The 19,779-nt window shown below is 42.6% G+C and overlaps 1 protein-coding gene across 9 annotated transcripts in view; it reads left to right on the top strand.

The window, feature by feature from the left end:
• ampd3b (adenosine monophosphate deaminase 3b) overlaps positions 1-19,037 on the top strand; it is a 29,931-nt gene extending 10,894 nt beyond the window's left edge. For all 9 annotated transcript variants that reach the window (XM_079500455.1, XM_079500456.1, XM_079500454.1 and 6 more), the window contains 14 exons: positions 621-837; positions 2,117-2,303; positions 2,909-3,074; positions 3,405-3,624; positions 6,269-6,398; positions 7,016-7,210; positions 8,967-9,098; positions 9,475-9,638; positions 11,568-11,694; positions 13,740-13,903; positions 14,454-14,574; positions 15,812-15,985; positions 16,684-16,794; positions 18,087-19,037. In XM_079500455.1, coding sequence (XP_079356581.1) covers positions 621-837; positions 2,117-2,303; positions 2,909-3,074; positions 3,405-3,624; positions 6,269-6,398; positions 7,016-7,210; positions 8,967-9,098; positions 9,475-9,638; positions 11,568-11,694; positions 13,740-13,903; positions 14,454-14,574; positions 15,812-15,985; positions 16,684-16,794; positions 18,087-18,266 — 2,288 coding nt within the window. In that variant the 3' untranslated portion in view covers positions 18,267-19,037. The remainder of the gene's footprint in view (positions 1-620; positions 838-2,116; positions 2,304-2,908; positions 3,075-3,404; positions 3,625-6,268; positions 6,399-7,015; positions 7,211-8,966; positions 9,099-9,474; positions 9,639-11,567; positions 11,695-13,739; positions 13,904-14,453; positions 14,575-15,811; positions 15,986-16,683; positions 16,795-18,086) is intronic.
• The last annotated feature ends 742 nt before the right edge of the window (positions 19,038-19,779 follow it).

Below are 19,779 nucleotides of genomic sequence, written 5' to 3' on the forward strand. Positions count from 1 at the left end.
CATTTTGTTTTGTATGTTATTTGTGTCCATGAAGCTGCTGAACTGAAATCCAGATGTTGTAATGTAAACATTGAAATCCATCCATGACTGTATCACGATTTACCAACACTGGATGTTGTTAGGATACAACCGCACATATTCCTTTCCTGGGTAGTGGTGATGATTCAGTATTTATTTATGATGTATTTTCTCTATTATTAAGGTTATTGTAGAGGTCAATTTGTATTGGGGGTGGGGAGGGGGGGCGGGGCCGCGAGACATGGCCAAAGCATTTCTGGGGGTCTCCAGCCAAAAACGTTGAGAACCCCTTACTCAGACCACACACTTTTACTGCACCTTGCGCGGTTGTGATGACACTAAGACCCGGGAACCGGTTCAGTTCAGAACCAGTTTTTAGTCCATGAGCCAGACCTCCAAAATTGGAACGTTCATTATGAATTGAGTGGGCAAAACCATACCTACCGGTATATTAAATTGTCAATATAAGTAAATGAATATATGATAACCCTTCCACAGTATAGCTTTTTCATATTTTCATTTTTTTTGCATACCAGTATTTTCCTACATAATGCCTAATTTGCATATTTAAATTTCTTTCTTCTTTCTTCTATCCACCTCAGAGATGCCACGGTTGTTCCCCAAGATCTCATTGAGCGAGGTGGATGAAAGTGTGCGCCTGCTGGCAGAGAAGGTGTATGCCTCGGCCCTCAAGGAGGAAGACAACAAGGAGGTCCTGGCCATGTTCAACGTGCCAGAGGACTGCCCCATCGGCCTCCACCAGGACAGAGAGCACGAGCTTCTGAAGGAGCTGGAGGAGTCCGAAGAGTCGGTCAAGAAGTAAGAGTGGAGACATCAAAATGCTATAATCTTGCCAGCAGCTAGAAATAATATTTGGAATTTCAAATTGGAATAATTGAATCCTAGCGTCCCGTTATGGGATGAGCATTCTGTTAAATTTTTAAAGAGATTTGGGGTAGAGGGGATGAACAGAGGACCAACCAAGTATATGTGGTTAATAATGTAGCAGGAACAATATGAATAAATGTTATTTGCAAGCTACGTTTCATACAAAGATTATAGATATGTTTAATATTTTATGCAATATCAATATAACACAAAGAGAGATGTTGTGGCGCTGAGAGATGGGATTAAGGAATGTGAGTAGAGTAGTAAAATACTAGATTACAAATTAAATTATCTTTAAATGACGGTTTTAGGATTAGTGCCACCACTTCGCTATATAAGTCCTTATGCAAGTGGTGACCTAGATAAGATAACCTATTCCATCCACCATGGATGACTCACTCGTTGGTCGGTGCAGGCACTCACTTGCCTAGCGGCTTGTCGTGAGCCTGAAGGCATCAAGTGATTAGAAAAGTTATGCCTGAAGGCATCAAGTGATTAGAAAAGTTATGCATTTGTTATGAAACCGTGCACATAGTATCATACTGTACTCAAAATGAGCGCTCCACCCCCAAAACAGTTATGGGAATGACTTACATTACAGAGTTGCTAAAATGTGTCTGTCTGTCTGTCTCTCTCTCTCTCTGTCTCTCCGTTCACTTCATGGGGTCAGTCCAATGGCGGCTCTTCTAGACTTCTATAATGCCGAAGAGAATAGTGAACAGTGACAAAGTCCTGGACTGGAAGTTGGCAGAATGCGCTGGACTCGGGCAACAGCCCAGCTTTAATGATCTGCAATCCCTTTATTTTAGGTCGTTCTTTTTAGTAATATACAACATAAACATTACAGAGACTTTAGTTGTCACTGTACAATACTTTATAACAGTTGTCATGTTGCACCCATGTCTAAAATAGCTCTTATTTGCGCCGCCCTCATTGAAAACAATGTATTTCAAACTCCACTGCCCAGGCTGCACGAACAGCGCTCGAGCGCTCATTTTTCTGCCCCGTAAAGGTCTCCACACACCGGGCGTGAATCAGATGCGAATTCGGATTTTTAACGGCGTTTCTCCATCGGTTTTCCGAAAAACGCGGCCGGTGTGCAACCACCTTAACTCTGTCTTACTCTATGGCTCTGGTTGGGAGATGCCTTTTTGATCTATTAATACACGTACAGCAGTCAACGATGTGTTTTCTGTATCTCAACTTCAAGGAAGAACAGTTTCAGGCAGAGGCGCTCTCAGTCCATGTTCCTCCACATCCCAGCGTCTCCAGACAGGACTCTGCCTCTTGACGGGGTCAGTCCTCTGCTCACCCCTGTATCTACAGAGCCCTCATCTGTCCCAGTCAACGTTCCGGAGTTCCAGAGAGTTACCATCAGTGGCGATTACTGCGCTGGGGTAAGCTACATATAGCTACAGTACATTTTATACCGGTAAACTCATTCCATTCAAAGTGATTCGATCTAATGTATCCGAGCACTGAGAATGTGAGAATAAGTACAGTAAGAATCTCCACCAACACCGTAAGGAATATTTTCAGGTAGACATTCTAAGCTCGTAAAGGGTCGGTGTTTACACTTTGTATTTGATGGGAACTGAGTTTGACCAGAGCCATTGAAGGAGACTTATGCCAATGAGGGGACAGAAAACTGCCCGGTCACGTGGTTCATGTACTCGTTTGTCACTCGTGCGAGCCCATAGACTCCAATGCATTCCGTAAACTTCCTTTGTCACTCTTCGCCAAAAGAAGTCCCATGAAGTGAACAGAGATGTCGTAACTCTCCTTCAATGGCTCTGAGTCTGACCAAGGCCACTACTTGGCTGACATAATGGCTGACATCTGATTTCCGTTGGTTGAAGGCCGGGCTTTAATCAAACTGGCATTAAGTGTTGAAAGTGGTCAAGGGCACTTTGTTACCAAGCCCCCCCCTCCCCCCCCCCCCCCCCCCACCACCACCACCACCGCCCCCAAAATAAATTGTGATACTTTACCACCTGTACAGACCACAGTGGAGGCCTATGAGCAGGCGGCTCAGACCCTGCTGAAAGCGCTCTTCATCAGAGAGAAGTATTCCAAACTGGCCTACCACCGCTTCCCCAGGACCACGGCCAAGTTCCTCCGCCAGTCCACCGATGAGATATGGAAGGAGGAGGATGAGATCTTGCCAGGTGAGGACTGTGGCGGGGTTAGGGCGTCGGTGTTGATTTTGAGAGCAGATTTTGGTTTTAGTCTTTTGAATAGTTTTAATTTAGTTTTAGTCACATTTTAGTCACCTGGAATGATTTAGTGTTAGTCTAGTTTTAGTCACACTGCACACATTGCACACACTCGGTGTTAGAGACCCTTAAGGGTCCATTTGGTTCATAACTACAATTTAGCTGGGATTCTGGGAACCCCCTGGAACTCCCTCAAGGACCCCTGGGGGTCCCCGCCAGACCCCACTTTGAGAACCACTGGATTTTTTGTGTGTGTGACACAAAAACATTTTTTGTCTGCAGACAACTGGCCTTGCCCTCAGAAAGGGGAGGACCCGTACACCATGGAGGACATTCCAGAGGACCTCAACTATGAGCTGAAGATGAAAGACGGCGTTGTGTACGTGTACAACGACACAGAGGCTCTGAGGGAGCAGCATCCCCACAGCCTCCCGTACCCCGACCTGGAAACCTTCGCCATCGACATGAGCCACATCCTCGCCATGATCACCGATGGCCCAACGTGAGTGAAAACACACCTTTTTTACCTGCTGCTGGAAGCAGGCTGGGCTATTTTCTATCGGGTTGGTAGTGGCAACTTATCATTTAATTGGCTGCCGTAGTCACCTATCTTTCTGATTGGCTAGCCGACCTCTGATAGGGATAGTATAGAGGGTATGCACGTGACATCATTGTACCTGGAAGTTATGCGGGAATGCCAAGTGTGAGTGGCAAAAAACTACTTTCTGGCCTTGACAGCCCATTCATCCAAACAGAAAAGTCGTCTGATTGCATTAAACAATGTTAAACTCACCAACATTGCAGCTGTACGAAAAGCTTGTATTATCCTCTTTCTATCTGCAAAGTTTTTGTTTCATAAAAATCCACCAAATCCACGTTATGAGCTACTTTCTGAAGAAATGCCCTGAAGTGTCAGAGTTTGGAAGTGCTTGTTTTCAATAACGCAACATTTTGCTGCCTCCTGCATTATGTGACATTTGTGGTGGTACGCAGGACGGTTGAGTGATTTCCAACGAGCGCTTCCAAACTTTTTGATTGATTGATTGAAATTTGTATTAACAGTTTGCAGAATTACAGTACATTTCAAGCACAAACTCAATACAAAGGCTGTTAACTGTGAGTGGACGACCCAATTAAGCATTACACTTGTTTACAACAGGGTCCACCATGTTCAATTCATCAAAACATTTAGAGACGTACAAATAGACACTTCTATATAGACAAAGAACAGAACAGGAATTCATCATAATGGAGGTAAAAAGGGAAAAGAAACATATACAGTGAGGGGAAAAGGGGGGGGGGGGGGGGGGGGGGGGGGGGGGGGCGGTGGGGGGGGATTCAGATTTTCCTGGGGCCAGTTTCGAATTGCAGCCATCCGTAGGTGCCCTTTGACTCCAACACTCCAACACTCCATGCTGCTCAATGTTTTGCCACTCAGTCTAGATGAGGGGGGCGTGTCCTGATGGGAAAATGCATACTCTCTATTGCAGCCAGCAAGTTAGGCAACCAGACACTTTTAGCCTCTAGCCGACCTCTCTGCCAATGGGGTAGCATTGCAGCCAGCAAGTTGCAACAACAACCCACTAGTTATAGTACTTAAACCTAACCTTAACCCGTGTCTAACCAATGACTAGTCTAAACTAAGTATGCACCCCAGGAAAAATACTGCGAAGCAGACACCTGTGTGTGGTGTGCCTGCATATTTCCACGTGCTGAAAATAGCCAATCTACAAGCTCACAACGTGTTGCAAAATAAACAGTAAGGGCCGTGTGTGTGTGTGTGTGTGTGTGTGTGTGTGTGTGTGTGTGTGTGTGTGTGTGTGTGTGTGTGTGTGTGTGTGTGTGTGTGTGTGTGTGTGTGTGTGTGTGTGTGTGTGTGTGTGTGTGTGTGTGTGTGTGTGTGTGTGTGTGTGTGTGTGTGTGTGTGTGTGTGTGTGTGTGTGTGTGTGTGTGTGTGTGTGTGTGTGTGTGTGTCAAACCGCGATGCACTGTTTTGTGTGTTTATAGAAGATGTCGGCTAGTGAGGAGATGGGAAATATAAAGACCTATATGACATGTTACCTCAATGAAGGAATATAGTAACAGACACATGGCCAACAACTCTTACATACATCTAGCCTACTAAAGAGATTTATAGTATCAACTGACAGGGCTACATGGATGAGTGAGCACACAACATCACAGCGTGCACCACGGCAGAGACAGATTACATTAATTTGGTGTTGGACTCAGGTTTACTATGTTTTTAGCAGGACTTTTGGCTTTGTGCAGTGCTTTAATTTGTTTCCACACACACAAATACACAGTGTCTCAGAATTGTGCTATGAAATGTAAATATCTGTGTCTAATAGACACAGATATTTACATTTCATAGCACAATTCTGCAGATATAATAAGGCAGCTGGTAATTAATTGATCAATTCTTGTTTTCATACCAAATTTTAAACTAGAGACAAAAATACAAACATTTTACGGTCACCTTAGGTAGTACCAAAATCTGGCTCGCCCCTGGACTATTTTTTATTGTGCTCTCTGTTGGAGGCTTTTCAGCCAGTTGAGTTATATTATCTACAAGTACTATGTCTTGTGAAACAGAATATATAATCATATGCCATTATAAATTAGATAGATTTACTTGCAACGCGATTGTAATATTCTTTCGTGCGGAAATACGCACAAGAGAATATACGGTCCCTTCCAGCGTGCTAACCAACGTGATGATTTCTTCTAAACGAACGTGGTAACGCGATGATGTTTCCAACAACGTCAGCCAGAGTCTTCCAACGAGGTACCAGAATGTCATCACTCTATCACATTAGTTTAGAATCATCACGTTACTAGTCCAAATAAGGACATTATTTACGTCACGGAGGATTTCCATATTACATATTTTTTAGGGGCGCTAGCCCCTCCTATATTCAGCTATTAGTGTAGATTATTAGTGAAGATTTTCGTCCTACAGAAACATTAAATTCCCATTGACAATGAATGAGAATTTTACGTCATAGAGCAAATAGGCATAGTGTCTATTTTACATCATGATAATGTACGATGATAAGAGCGCCCCTCACTTCACAAGGGTGTGATTTTTTTTCATCCAGTATCTTGATGGGCCGAGCTCCTACAAAATGCATGGTGTCTTTCAGGAAAACCTACTGTCACAGACGACTCAAGTTCTTGGGTTCCAAGTTCTACCTGCATGAGATGATGAACGAAACGGCAGAACTGAAAGAGCTGAAAAGAGTTCCACACAGAGACTTCTACAATGTCAGAAAGGTTGGTGCTGTGCTCAAGTCAATATTGGCACGTTATATGCAGTTTTGTCGGTGAGTTTAATTATTCAGACATGCTTGTTTGAGGAGATGAATCCAATTGCAGTGGTCTTTGAGAATGGCTTTTATGCCTTTATCGATAATGACAGGAAATGGGGAGAGTGAGATTTACAATTTAGGCATTTATCAGACGCTCTTAATCCAGAGCGATTTACAGTAAACAAGAATAAAAGCATGATAATACATCAAATACATAGAAATAGTCATCAAGAGTCATACGTAAACTAAGAACCTAACAGTGGAATATCTACAGTATATAATGAAACTATGCGTATAAACTAGAGTGCTATGTCTAGAAAATTTCTATCTAAGTTACATAAATTGAGCCTTTGCATACGCCTGTAAGGTCGTCGAGGCTAGGGCAAGTGCTACGGATCGGGATTCGAACTAGACTAAAAAGACTAAAATCTCATGATATGTAGTCGACCAAAACTAGACTAATACTAAATCATTCCAGGTGACTCAAAATTTGCTGTCAAAATCAACACTACTGGCTGAAATAGCTGGAATATGTAGGACAACAGGACATCATCACCTTTGTCTCCCATTCTACCCATGCAGGTGGACACTCACATCCACGCAGCAGCCTGCATGAACCAGAAACACCTGCTGAGCTTCATCCAGACCACGTATCAGACGGAGGCGGACCGTGTCGTTCTGGAGAAAGGTGATCAGAAGCTCACGCTCAAGCAGGTGTTCGACAACCTCACCATGGACCCCTACGACCTCACAGTGGACTCGCTGGATGTGCACGCTGTAAGTAAAGTACTGTAGTTCTCAAACTTTCTCATATCAAGGAAGGGCTCCTAAATTGACACTTATTAGCCCCCTGCACAGACCCCCATTTGAAAAGATATGCCAGGGACCCCCAATAAGAGAATATTTTTACCTGCCTTTTGATGGCATTGCTATCTCTGGGACCCTAATTTATACAGTAAAAATCTACTTAATATATACTTAACTTAATCTACTAATATATACTTTGTACTACTAGTACTTTGCAGAGTTTTATGCAAAATTTATGCACATTTATAATGGCATTGTAAGACTAAACAATGAACATCAATGATGATGTTTAGAAAACATATATTTGTTTTTGATAAAATATAAATGTTGCCCAAAAGCATTGTTGGGGCAGAGGCCTTTTGTGGCGGTTCTGGACAACCGTGAGTCCGACCGACTCAAGGCTGGGCACTGCACTCCCTGTGATGGTGTGGAACGCGTGTGTCGAATTTGAACGGTTCTTGAGTTACGTGGATGACAGACAGTGACATGGCACATTTATAGATAGATAATTATATAAAACTTTACGCTCTTTCAGATAAATAATGTTTCTGGAAATAGCCCTTCCTGATGCCAACATCTGTTGACTGTATCTAACTTCATACCTATAACATTCTGAATTCCATTGCGCAGTGGCGTCCTTGATGGAGTTCAAGGGCGTCCCCAGCTAAATGATAGTTAGGAACCAAATGGACCCTTATGGGTCTGTAACTCGGAGAGTGTACAAATGGAACCAAATGGACCCTAACGCATGTTATGCTGTTGACATGCTAATGCATGTCAAACTTGGGGGTCCAATTAAATTGGTTGAGAATCACTTCTAGAGCCGTAAAAATCTTTTCTTATGGGGGTCCCTGGCATATCTCTTCAAATGGGGGTCTGCGGTCTAATTAGTGTCAATTTGGGGGTCCTTGACATGAAAAAGTTTGAGAACCACTGATATAGTGGATAAGTTATATGTTCAGGTTTAGGTAAGTTGCATAACATTTCTTAGAATCCACAGAATTTGGAAGTTGGAAATCGTTACATGAAAACTCCAAAGGATAGTCCTACTTGAAACCAGTCTATTCTCTGTTTTATGTCATCCCTCCTGATTTAAGTTTCTTTAATGGATGATATCAATCAGAGATAATAGCTTTCATCTGGTTTCACTGTGTATTTGAGTCAGAACAGGTGTTCCTAATATTTTGTACTCCCAATGTGAACTGCTTTTAATGCCAAGAGCTGTCACCTGTAGTATTTTGAAAAATTACTATGTGGACGAGCAAATCTGTGTTTTTTGTCCTACACAAACATTAAATTCCCATTGACAATGAATGGAGAATTTACGTCATAGTGTCTGAGCAAATCAGCTTAGTGTCTATTTTATGTCAGGATGATGTACTATGATAAGAGCGCCCCTCACTTCACGCGGGTGTGATTTTTAATACATATGAATATTTGTGTGTGTGTATATATATTAATTTAATAATTGCGTGTGTTTTATGTTCATACCAGCAGTAGAATTGTAGCTCTCAATAACCTAAAGCACATGTTGCAACAAATTGGAGGTTGTTGACGAAAGGATGCAATTATGTGTGTTCGTGCATTTCAGAAGATGTTATGCAACATGTTTGGACTGTGAATCTGGCTGTGTTGTGTGGATTTAGTGAATACAAACATATCAACATGGTAATGTGACTGTGAGCAAAAAATGTTATCCAACCTCTCACGAATGAATCTCATGCAGGGAAGACAAACATTTCATCGCTTCGACAAGTTCAACTCCAAATACAACCCTGTGGGAGCCAGTGAACTCAGAGAGATCTACTTGAAAACAGATAACGACATCAACGGGGAATACTTTGCACGCATCATTAAGGTGGGGAACAAACGTCACTTAAAAAATAATAAGTGTGTGTGTGTGTGTGTGTGTGTGTGTGTGTGTGTGTGTGTGTTGTGTTGTGTTGTGTTGTGTGTGTGTGTGTCAACTCGAACATTATTTATATAGCACATTTAACCATGACCTGTACAGGTTAAAGCAAAACCATGCAATATAAACATACAATGACATAAACACAATACATTATGAATATGCACACACACACGCACACCACACTCTTATTTCAGGTGTGATGGCGATAGCGGTACTATCACCAATATTGACTTCACTAGAGAAAGCGGGAGAGAAACTTAATGTCTCTTTTCTTCCCTCTCCTTTTGCTTCCTGCGGTGGGTGGGTGTGACTAACTAAACAGGAAGTGGCTCGTGAGCTGGAGGGAAGCAAGTACCAGCACACGGAGCCTCGCCTGTCCATCTACGGCCGCTCAACGGACGAGTGGCACAACCTCTCCAAATGGTTCATCCAGCATGAAATGCACTCGCCCAACATGCGCTGGATGATCCAAGTACCCAGGATCTAGTAAGTGCCTAGTACACAGTGTTGATTTAGCTGACTAATACTATGACGAAAAAAGGTAGTTCGTCGACTACCTTTTTTTTTCACTGACAAACTAAATGGAAACTAAATGAAAACTAAAGCTATGGTGACTAAGACTAAATATATTGACAATTTCATCAACAAATAAAAACTAGACTAAAATGTAACTATGACTAAATTCTCATGATATTTAGTCGACTAAAACTAGACTAACACTAAAACATTCCAGGTGACTAAAATATGACTACAGCTAAATGAAAACACAAACCCTGTTCTGTGGCGAACATTCAGCAAAGATAGTCTACAGCTTGTAGATTGGCTATTTTTTGGTGAAGAGATTTGGTATTTTTGGAGGAAAAGGGTTTAAATTTGTTATGAGGTGTCATATTTTGGATTCTGAAATCAACAGAATCACTTCCATCTGCCAATACAAGAGCAACACAGAAAAGGATTGTGTCTTCTAACTTTGACTAACGATAATTTATATTGTGAGGTGAATAACAACAAGATACCCGTATTGTGCCGAAAATAAGACGACATACTGTATACAGCTTTTCGTCACAACTCATGTCACATTTGCCACATGACAATGAAAGGAGAATTTACGTCATATGTGTCTGAGAAAATTGTCTTTTTTAATTCAGCTTGGGGCTTATAACAAATTAATTTAAAAATGAATGCATGAGGAAGTATATTTTTTATTGGATGATGCACAATCATAAGAGCGCCCCTCACTTCACACGGGTGTGATTTTTCAAGACTCACTTGTGGAAAAAGAACATTGAATGTCAAATAGTCTATAGTCCCCAAGTATAATACGACCCTGTTTTTTCCATTGAAAAAAGAAACGTAGTCTTATATTCAGCACAATAGGGTATAATAACAGTATCATACCTTCTGTCATACTGTGTATAATCAATCAGACTTTGAAGATATGGGGGTGCCATACCTTTGGTTGCTTTGTAGGCCAACATCAGTGTTTTGTACTCTGTGCGGACAGTAACCGGTCCGGGAGCCAATGGATGGAGCGGAGAAGGGGGAGACGTGAAAGATTTGGTTGGTTGAAGACCAAGCGTGCTGCGGCATTCACTATGCATAGTGTTTCATACACGTAGCTCAAAGTACATTGCAAGTTATCTTATATCTATAAATGCACCACGTCTCTGTCTGTGTGTACGTCTGTACGAGTACAACGGGACACAGAAGGGACACATACATAATAACTGGGTGGGGCATGCATTTCCAACTTGCATCGTTACAAGTAGGCCAGTGCCCAACGGGCACCACTCTAGTACTGAAAATACAGTATACGGGGGCACGGTGGCACAGTTGGTAGTGCTGTCGCCTCACAGCTAGAAGGTCCTGGGTTCGATTCCCGCTCGGGACGCTGTGGGTGCTGGCGGCGTGTTTCCTCCTCCGCGTCATCAGTGCCCATACCCAAGGCGGGGTTGGCGAAAGCGCCTTTCTGTATGGAGTTTGCATGTTCTCCCCATGTCCCCTAGGGTAGGTACCCTCACAAAAAACATGCAGTAATCCTGGTCGCCTGATGGTGGAGGGGAAAGGAACTGGTTGGAATAACGTGTTCCTTGCACGCGCTACGTCCTACCAGGGAAACTCCCCCCTGTCAGGTGTAAAGGAGCAACTTGGACACTCAGGCATGAAGGAAGCATGAGTTCAAGTCCGTTGCTCTCCCCATGTCCCCCATATACAGTATGGGGACTAGGTTGAGCCCAGGATCACATTAGATAATTGACACAGGGGTGAAAAATGGGTTACAAAATCGTGGGATAAAAAATATAAAATTTAAATAAAATAAATACAGTATACAATAAATCATCAATATGAAAATGTAACAAAGAAAGGTCCAGTTGTCTTCAGGAGAAGAGCTAATTGAAGTTCTCTTTCCTCCAGTGACATTTTCAAGGCAAAGAAATTGGTACCGAACTTTGCCAAGATGCTGGAAAACATTTTCCTCCCACTGTTTGAGGCCACAGTCAACCCACAGAAGAACAAGGAGATTCATGTATTCTTGAAATATGTGAGTAAATAATTATTATATGTAAAACGTATTACAATTATGTAATATATTTCACAACATATAAGTACGTAAAGGGATATTTCACTTAAAAAAAAACTTTTGGTAATTTCGTCATCTACTCAGGCTTATGTCAGTAAGTTTCTTTTCCAAAAGAATTATAAAAAATAAAGCAAACCACGGCCCCTCACGTATTAGAAGGACAACATCAGTCATCAGAAAAAGGGATGTGTGTTTTCCATGAATCTATCATGGTTAAAATGAAGTTGAAGTTACAATGGGTTTGTATAGGAAGGGGGTGGGGCAGCTAAAATTAATATCAAATATCTAATATCTAATTACTGATCAAGTAACCTCAACACTGTCTGGGGTGTACAGGTAGTGGAGCACAGTACAGTACAGTACAGTACAGTACAGGTAGTGGAGCACAGTACAGTACAGCGGAGTACAGTACAGTACAGGTAGTGGAGCACAGTACAGGTAGTGTAGCACAGTACAGTGGAATACAGTACAGCACAGTACAGTAAAGTGGAATACAGTACAGCACAGTGGAATACAGTACAGTACAGTGGAATACAGTAGAGTATAGTGGAATACAGTGGAGTATAGTGGAATACAGTGGAGTATAGTACAGTACAGTACAGTGGAGTACAGTGGAGTACAGTAGAGTATAGTGGAGTACAGTACAGTACAGTAAAGTGGAATACAGTACAGTAGAGTATAGTAGAGTACAGTACAGACGACAGCAGACCAGTGGAGTACAGTACAGAGCAGAACAGAGTACAGTACAGTACAGAGCAGAACAGAGGAGTACAGTACAATTTAGGCATTTAGCAGACGCTCTTAATCCAGAGCGACTTACATTAGGCAGGAACAAAAGTATGGGAATACATCACATATATAAAATGCATTTATCAAGAAACATGCGTAAGCTAAGAACGTAACTAGAACATATCTATATAATGACACTATACATATTAACTATACATATATACTATACTATGCTATACATATGTACTATGATGTGCTATGATTATATACAATGCAATTATTGTGCTGTCTACATGACATGCTATAAGTCTGTTTCAAATGCTATCTAAGTCTAAAAAGTACAGTACAGTACAGTACAGTACAGGGGAGTACAGTACAGTACAGTGAAATACAGTACAGTGAAATACAGCACAGTTGAGTACAGTACAGTATAGTACAGTACAGTGGAGTACAGTACAGTGGAGTACAGTACAGTACAGTACAGTGGAGTACAGTACAGTACAGAAGAGAGCAGACCAGAGGAGTACAGCACAGTACAGTACAGTAGAGTACAGTACAGTACAGAAGAGAGCAGACCAGATGAGTACAGTACAGTGGAATACAGTAGAGTACAGTGGAGTACAGTGGAGTACAGTACAGTGCAGTGGAGTGGAGTAGAGGACAGTGCAAAGGACTACAGTATACTATTCCCGCTAGGTTGCCACATTTATGACATCCAACAACTTGGTATATAGAAACATTGCCACTTGCCATGCTTGCGTTTAGATGGAAATAAAAACAAGCAAAACAAACAATAGGGCCACTCAGCCAGGTTGCCAAGTTTGCCCTTTCCAACCAACTGGATATATGAAAACATCATGGGTTGCCATGTTTGCTTTTCCAAGTAAAAAAAACAAACAAAAAAACTATCGCCCTCCCGCTATTGTCGTCTTCCCATTTGCGACGCTGGTGCCAGGATGAGCGGGCCAAAGGCCCGCGAAATTCTAGTCCCTTTAATCCAGTAGGTTACACTTTCATAAACTCATATGAAACACTAACTTATTTGTCTCACTATAGTGCATCAGGATAATGGGCAACAAGGAAACACATTGAATTCAAATGTTGCATTTTATTGAAACTGAAGCACAACACAAAAACAAAATTACAGTGACGATGTCACAGTTGCATAGAATTCCTAAATTGTCTTCAATTTAATGCCCATTGTATAGGTATGTGCAGTTAAATTGTGAGCCAATTAAGTACACCTTATAGTGAAACAATGGTTTTATATACGATAGGTGACAGGCTTTGACAGCGTGGACGATGAGTCCAAACACAGCGACCACATGTTCTCCTACAAGAGCCCCAAGCCTGAGCAGTGGACCACGGACGACAACCCGCCCTACAGCTACTACATCTACCACATGTACGCCAACATCATGGTCCTCAACAATCTGCGCAAGTACGTACAGTATCTGCATCAGTACAACCACCTTTAAAGTGCAGAATCACAGTATTTAAGTGTATTAAATGTAGGCTTCACCAGCTCAGTGGCATTGTGGTTAGAGTGTCTGCCCTGAAACTGGGAGGTCGGGGTTTGATCCCCGGCCAGCTCATACCAAAGACTGGAAAAAATGAAAGAACTGAAGAAAAATGTGACGCAGTGCCTCCCTGCTTGGCACTCGGCATCAAGGGTTGGATTGGGGGGGTAAGTCCCTGCGACATACTAGCGTACATGTCCAGTAGTCTACTTGTACATCGAGCTGCCTCTCGCTACAGAAACAGGAGATAGGATCCTGCCCTATGGGCCTCATGGCTCAGCAAGGCTTACTTAAATGCAGGCTTCAGTACATTAATAACTTATTGTAGGGCCTATAACTCTGAACTCATATAGCTCTTTATTGTCTGTGGTTTATTTGTACAAATAAACCTTTTAGGAATCAAATCGCTTTAGGAATCAAAGCGCTCACATTATTTACAAAGATGTGTGCTATCTGTTTCCTCTCACACAGGGAACGAGGGCTCAACACGTTCCAGTTTCGGCCTCACTGCGGTGAGGCAGGCTCTATCACTCATCTGGTCTCTGCCTTCCTCACTGCAGACAACATCTCCCATGGCCTTAACCTCAAGAAGGTAAGTGTTCCTCACTGCAGACAACATCTCCCACAGCCTTAACCTCAAGAAGGTAAGTGTTCCTCATTGCAGACATCTCCCACGGCCTTAACCTCAAGAAGGGATGCACGATATAATCTGTAGCATAATCGGAATCAGCCATAAAAATGCCATATCTGTCTCAAAATAATCCTGATTATTTAATCGGTTTTCACCAGCTAAAACGAATAATGTAAAAATTCAACAATGAGTTAAATATAAATCAAGTGTCTACTACCTCTAGTGTAGAACAAAAGCCAAATCAAATATGATGTAAAATCTTAAATAAAAATTAACTTTTTCTACATTTAATTTGTGTACTCATCTCATTCAGTAGTCATTCAGTTGTGAAAACAGACACTTGGAAAAGAGTATACGCTATTTATTGATTGATTGAATACTTTTTACTATGAAATCGTACATTTTTTGTCCGTCAGTCAGTGTATTACTCAAAATCCCCATACATGGGAAAGCCCCCATATGTATGGTGCCCAGGTCACGTGATCATCAGGGATGGAGATCCCTGATGTCATAGTAAATTCCACCTGCTGTCGCAGTTAAGCCCATATATGGAGATCTCTGATGTCATCCATATTGGCCAGCAACTCTACATCTGACCTCAAACCCTTAGATCTCCATATGGATATTGGATATATGTCAGAACCTGTCCCGGCCCGGCCCTACCTGGGCCCTCATCAAACCCTGTACAAGAGAATGTCCCTGCCACCATCCTTAGATCTCCATATACTGTATGGAGCTGACCTGTTCTGACATTCCATATGTTGATGAGTTGATCTGACCTCATCAAACCCTGTACACTCAAGACATGCTCCTTATATGGCCAGTACAGAATTAATTCCATGTTGATCTGACCCCCCATGCCAAAGCACCAGCGCTCGCCCAGCAGTCTGCCGTCAACGAGGTGGATGCGTGTCGCTTCTCGGGCATCTTACTGGTTAACAGGCTTTAAGCCCCTAGGGCCACTGTATAATATCGGAATCGGTCAGAATCGGTAGAAATGTAGCCTGGCTAATAAGCCAGACTAATATTTTTGCCAACGGCTGATTCGCGTCCCTGCAAATAATCGGGATCGGATATCAGTCATAATGTCATAATCGTGCACCCCTAATTGTGTCCAATTAACACAATTATGGGTAACTTTGTTTCAAAAGGTGCTTTATAAATAAAATGTACGTACTTGTACTTCCTCCCCATGCAGAGCCCAGTGCTGCAGTATCTGTACTACCTGGCGCAGGTCCCCATCGCCATGTCTCCACTGAGTAACAACAGTCTGTTTCTGGAGTATTCCAAGAACCCACTGAGGGAGTTCCTCCACAAAGGCCTGTGTGTGTCCCTGTCGACAGACGACCCCTTGCAGTTCCACTACACCAAGGTCACTATGGTGGAGTTTACACCTTTTATTTTCTCTATTATTTTATTTATTTTATTCTGTAATCTGTTGCAAAGGCTATATTGTCATCCAAAACCCTTCCCATAGTAACTACATTTTAGAGGATACCTACTATGGGTGTAATATTTATTTATTCTCTATTTTGCGTTTACTTAATTAAAAATCTAATTTGACTTAGGGTGGTCATTTGATGATTATTATTATTTTTTTACACATTTCTGGGGATTTGTTGGATTATTAGAACTAGTCCTTACCCGTTCTGAATATATGAACAGCAAATTATGTTCAGTGTGGGCATGTGGGTCTGTTGCGTGGAAAAGTGTGTCCCAGTATTAATCCAACATGCATTTCACTGGTGACACGTGATTTGCGGGGAGATGGGTTTTTTTTGTCGCAAATTAATTGAATTAAGATGAATGTTAGAATGTTTGGCGTGTGTAATGCAGGGCCGATTGAGGTTGGAGGACAGGGCTGTGCGTCGTGGCGTTGTGAGATGGCGCAGAAAGCTAGCAGCGGTCTACTAAAATATCCAAAAACACAAATTACCCACATAAAAACCCCAGGAAAGTGTTTCTTGTCTCCCAATCGGGAAAAGTGATGATTGGTGTGAAAGTGGCCCTTTAAATGATCCCTGCTCTAGATGGCACTCACACTAGTTTGGTCTCAACTCTCGCCTCTAGGAGGCGCTGATGGAGGAGTACGCCATCGCTGCCCAGCTGTGGAAGCTGAGCACGTGCGACGTGTGTGAGATCGCACGGAACAGCGTCCTGCAGAGTGGCCTTTCACATCAGGTACTTACCTTTCACATCAGGTACTTACCTTTCACATCAGGTACTTACCTTTCACATCAGGTACTTACCTTTCACATCAGGTACTTACCTTTCACATCAGGTACTGACTGCAGAGTAGCCTTTCACATCAGGTACTGACTGCAGAGTGGCCTTTCACATCAGGTACTTACCTTTCACATCAGGTACTGACTGCAGAGTGGCCTTTCACATCAGGTACTTACCTTTCACATCAGGTACTTACCTTTCACATCAGGTACTGACTGCAGAGTAGCCTTTCACATCAGGTACTGACTGCAGAGTGGCCTTCCACATCAGGTACTGACTGCAGAGTGGCCTTCCACATCAGGTACTGACTGCAGAGTGGCCTTTCACATCAGGTACTTACCTTTCACATCAGGTACTGACTGCAGAGTGGCCTTTCACATCAGGTACTTACCTTTCACATCAGGTACTGACTGCAGAGTGGCCTTTCACATCAGGTACTTACCTTTCACATCAGGTACTGACTGCAGAGTGGCCTTTCACATCAGGTACTTACCTTTCACATCAGGTACTGACTGCAGAGTGGCCTTTCACATCAGGTACTTACCTTTCACATCAGGTACTGACTGCAGAGTGGCCTTTCACATCAGGTACTGACTGCAGAGTGGACTTTCACATCAGGTACTTACCTTTCACATCAGGTACTGACTGCAGAGTGGCCTTCCACATCAGGTACTTACCTTTCACATCAGGTACTGACTGCAGAGTGGCCTTCCACATCAGGTACTTACCTTTCACATCAGGTACTGACTGCAGAGTGGCCTTCCACATCAGGTACTGACTGCAGAGTGGCCATACAGTAGCCTACATGTGGGCTGTGCAAGACGCGCTGTGATTGGCCAATGGCCAGTAGCCACTTTGAGTTGCAGTCGGGGCAAACGCTCTCGCCAGAACATGATTTACTATTCTCTGCCTATGGTCGCAACTTGAACGGCCCTGAGTCGGCTCAAGCGAACTTCGCACTGTGACACGTTTTGAGCTTGTAGATCGGATATTTTTGCTACAGCAGAAATATGCAATGTGGCCCATCTGGAGAGTGTGGAAATAATAGTGGCCCTATCCATCGTCAAAGTTGCCCACCCCTGGTTTAAAACATCAGTATGGGCCGAGAGTCATTGACAATTCAGTCTGCACAAATACGAGTCCCTATAATGGCAAGAACAAGACTGATTTTCCCCCGCGGGATAATAAAGGTATCTATCTATCTAACTGATCTATAGTATCATGTCTCTCTTCTCTTCTCCGTCTAGGAAAAGAAACATTTCCTTGGCCCCAACTACCTCCAAGACGGGCCAGCGGGCAACGATATCCGTCGGACCAACGTGGCTCAGATCCGCCTGGCGTATCGCCATGAGACACTGTGCCACGAGCTGGCTTTCCTGGTGGACGCGGTGAAGGAGGAGGAGGCTGGCTCGCAGCCAGCACAGTGACAGGGAGGGAGCTGTCTTAACCCATTTTGGACTGGGGCAGATTCTAAAAACGCCTTCTAAATCCAGACCTAGCAGCATCATTTTTTTTTACATTTTTGAAATACTGTACATAATGTACAGAACCCCAAAAGGGGTTCCCGTCCAGAAGGGTTACAACACCCAAAGGGGTTCCTGCCCACACCTTTACTTGGCATTGGCGTGTCTCACATTAGTTATACATAAGCCACCGTTTAGATATGCGTGTGTGTGTGTGTGTGTGTGTGTGTGTACACACACACACAATTACTCAGACAAATGGTGATAGTCTCAGTCTTGGTGATAAGGATACATTTTCATGAAATGGGCCCAAAAGTATATTTTGGTTGAAATGCATCACAGCACTTGAGAACATAATTATGCCATTATTGGTGGAAAGAATAGCACATTTGGGCTATGGCCGAATTTAGGCCAAGGAGTGTTTTTCGTGCCACCCCTCTTGTGCCGATGTAGATGTATACCTATTATACTATGAGGCGACCTGCCCTCAGGGCGTCTTACTGGTTTAATGTGTAACTGTCTGCATGGTTGCATTCCATATGGGAATGCAAGCGCTGTCCGGGGAAACAAAATTGCACTTTTAAAGTGACCTTCCATATTCTGTTAGAAAAGTACTGTATTTCAAGGCCCTAGTAAAAAGTATACAAGTTCTGTTCAGAATTGTCGTCTCCCGTCTTTCCAAAAAGAGGCTTGATAAGAACCCGGCTCAATAAGCCTGATCGATAAGGTGCTCGTTGTCAATAAAAATAAATAAACAAGCTCCACCCCTACCTAACAGCTGCGTAAGACTGATGGGGTCACTGACTCACGGAGCAATTCATTATTCAGTACTCTAAAACCTTAAAGTAGGCTACTACGGTTTGTAGTCCTTAAACCCGGAAACGAGTTTGCAAGGGGTTCCTTAGGCTTCGCCAACACTTTTACCAAAGGAATTTCCATGAATGTAGAAAATGACATCTCTGGTTAACATAAACCTGCCGTACAGATTTTATCATTTTTCTTCTCAACCTTTAATTTTGTACAGTATGTGCTTTCAAAGTTATATTAATGTCTTTGTTAAAGAGCTTATTTTCTTCATTCATCCTAAAATCCAATTGGAAATCTGTGGTGAGAAGGCATGGTGTCAGTGGAGGGTTTACTGTGTAACGTCAGGGTTGGCCTAAAGAGAGACATCATGGCTGTAGCACTCTGTTGGCAGTGTCACAGCCAGTGGCTGTGTGTTGTTACAGTGAAGTAAAAGGTTGTTGTCACTTATCTGTTGCATGCTCACATTGAAATGGGGAAATATTTTTTTTTTATTATTAAAGGGATTTGAAATATAATTATGCTTGTGCATTCTTTTTTTTTTAATCCGGGTAGGGCATTTATGGTTTTGAATTGATATGGATTAAATCATGAAAAACAAGTAACACACTATAGTATGTTATCGAAAACCATGACAAATGACATACTATACTGTAGTATGTCGTTTTGCATG

Source organism: Electrona antarctica (genome assembly GCF_951216825.1).
Source record: "Electrona antarctica genome assembly, chromosome: 5".
Classification (NCBI taxonomy): Eukaryota; Metazoa; Chordata; class Actinopteri; order Myctophiformes; family Myctophidae; genus Electrona; species Electrona antarctica.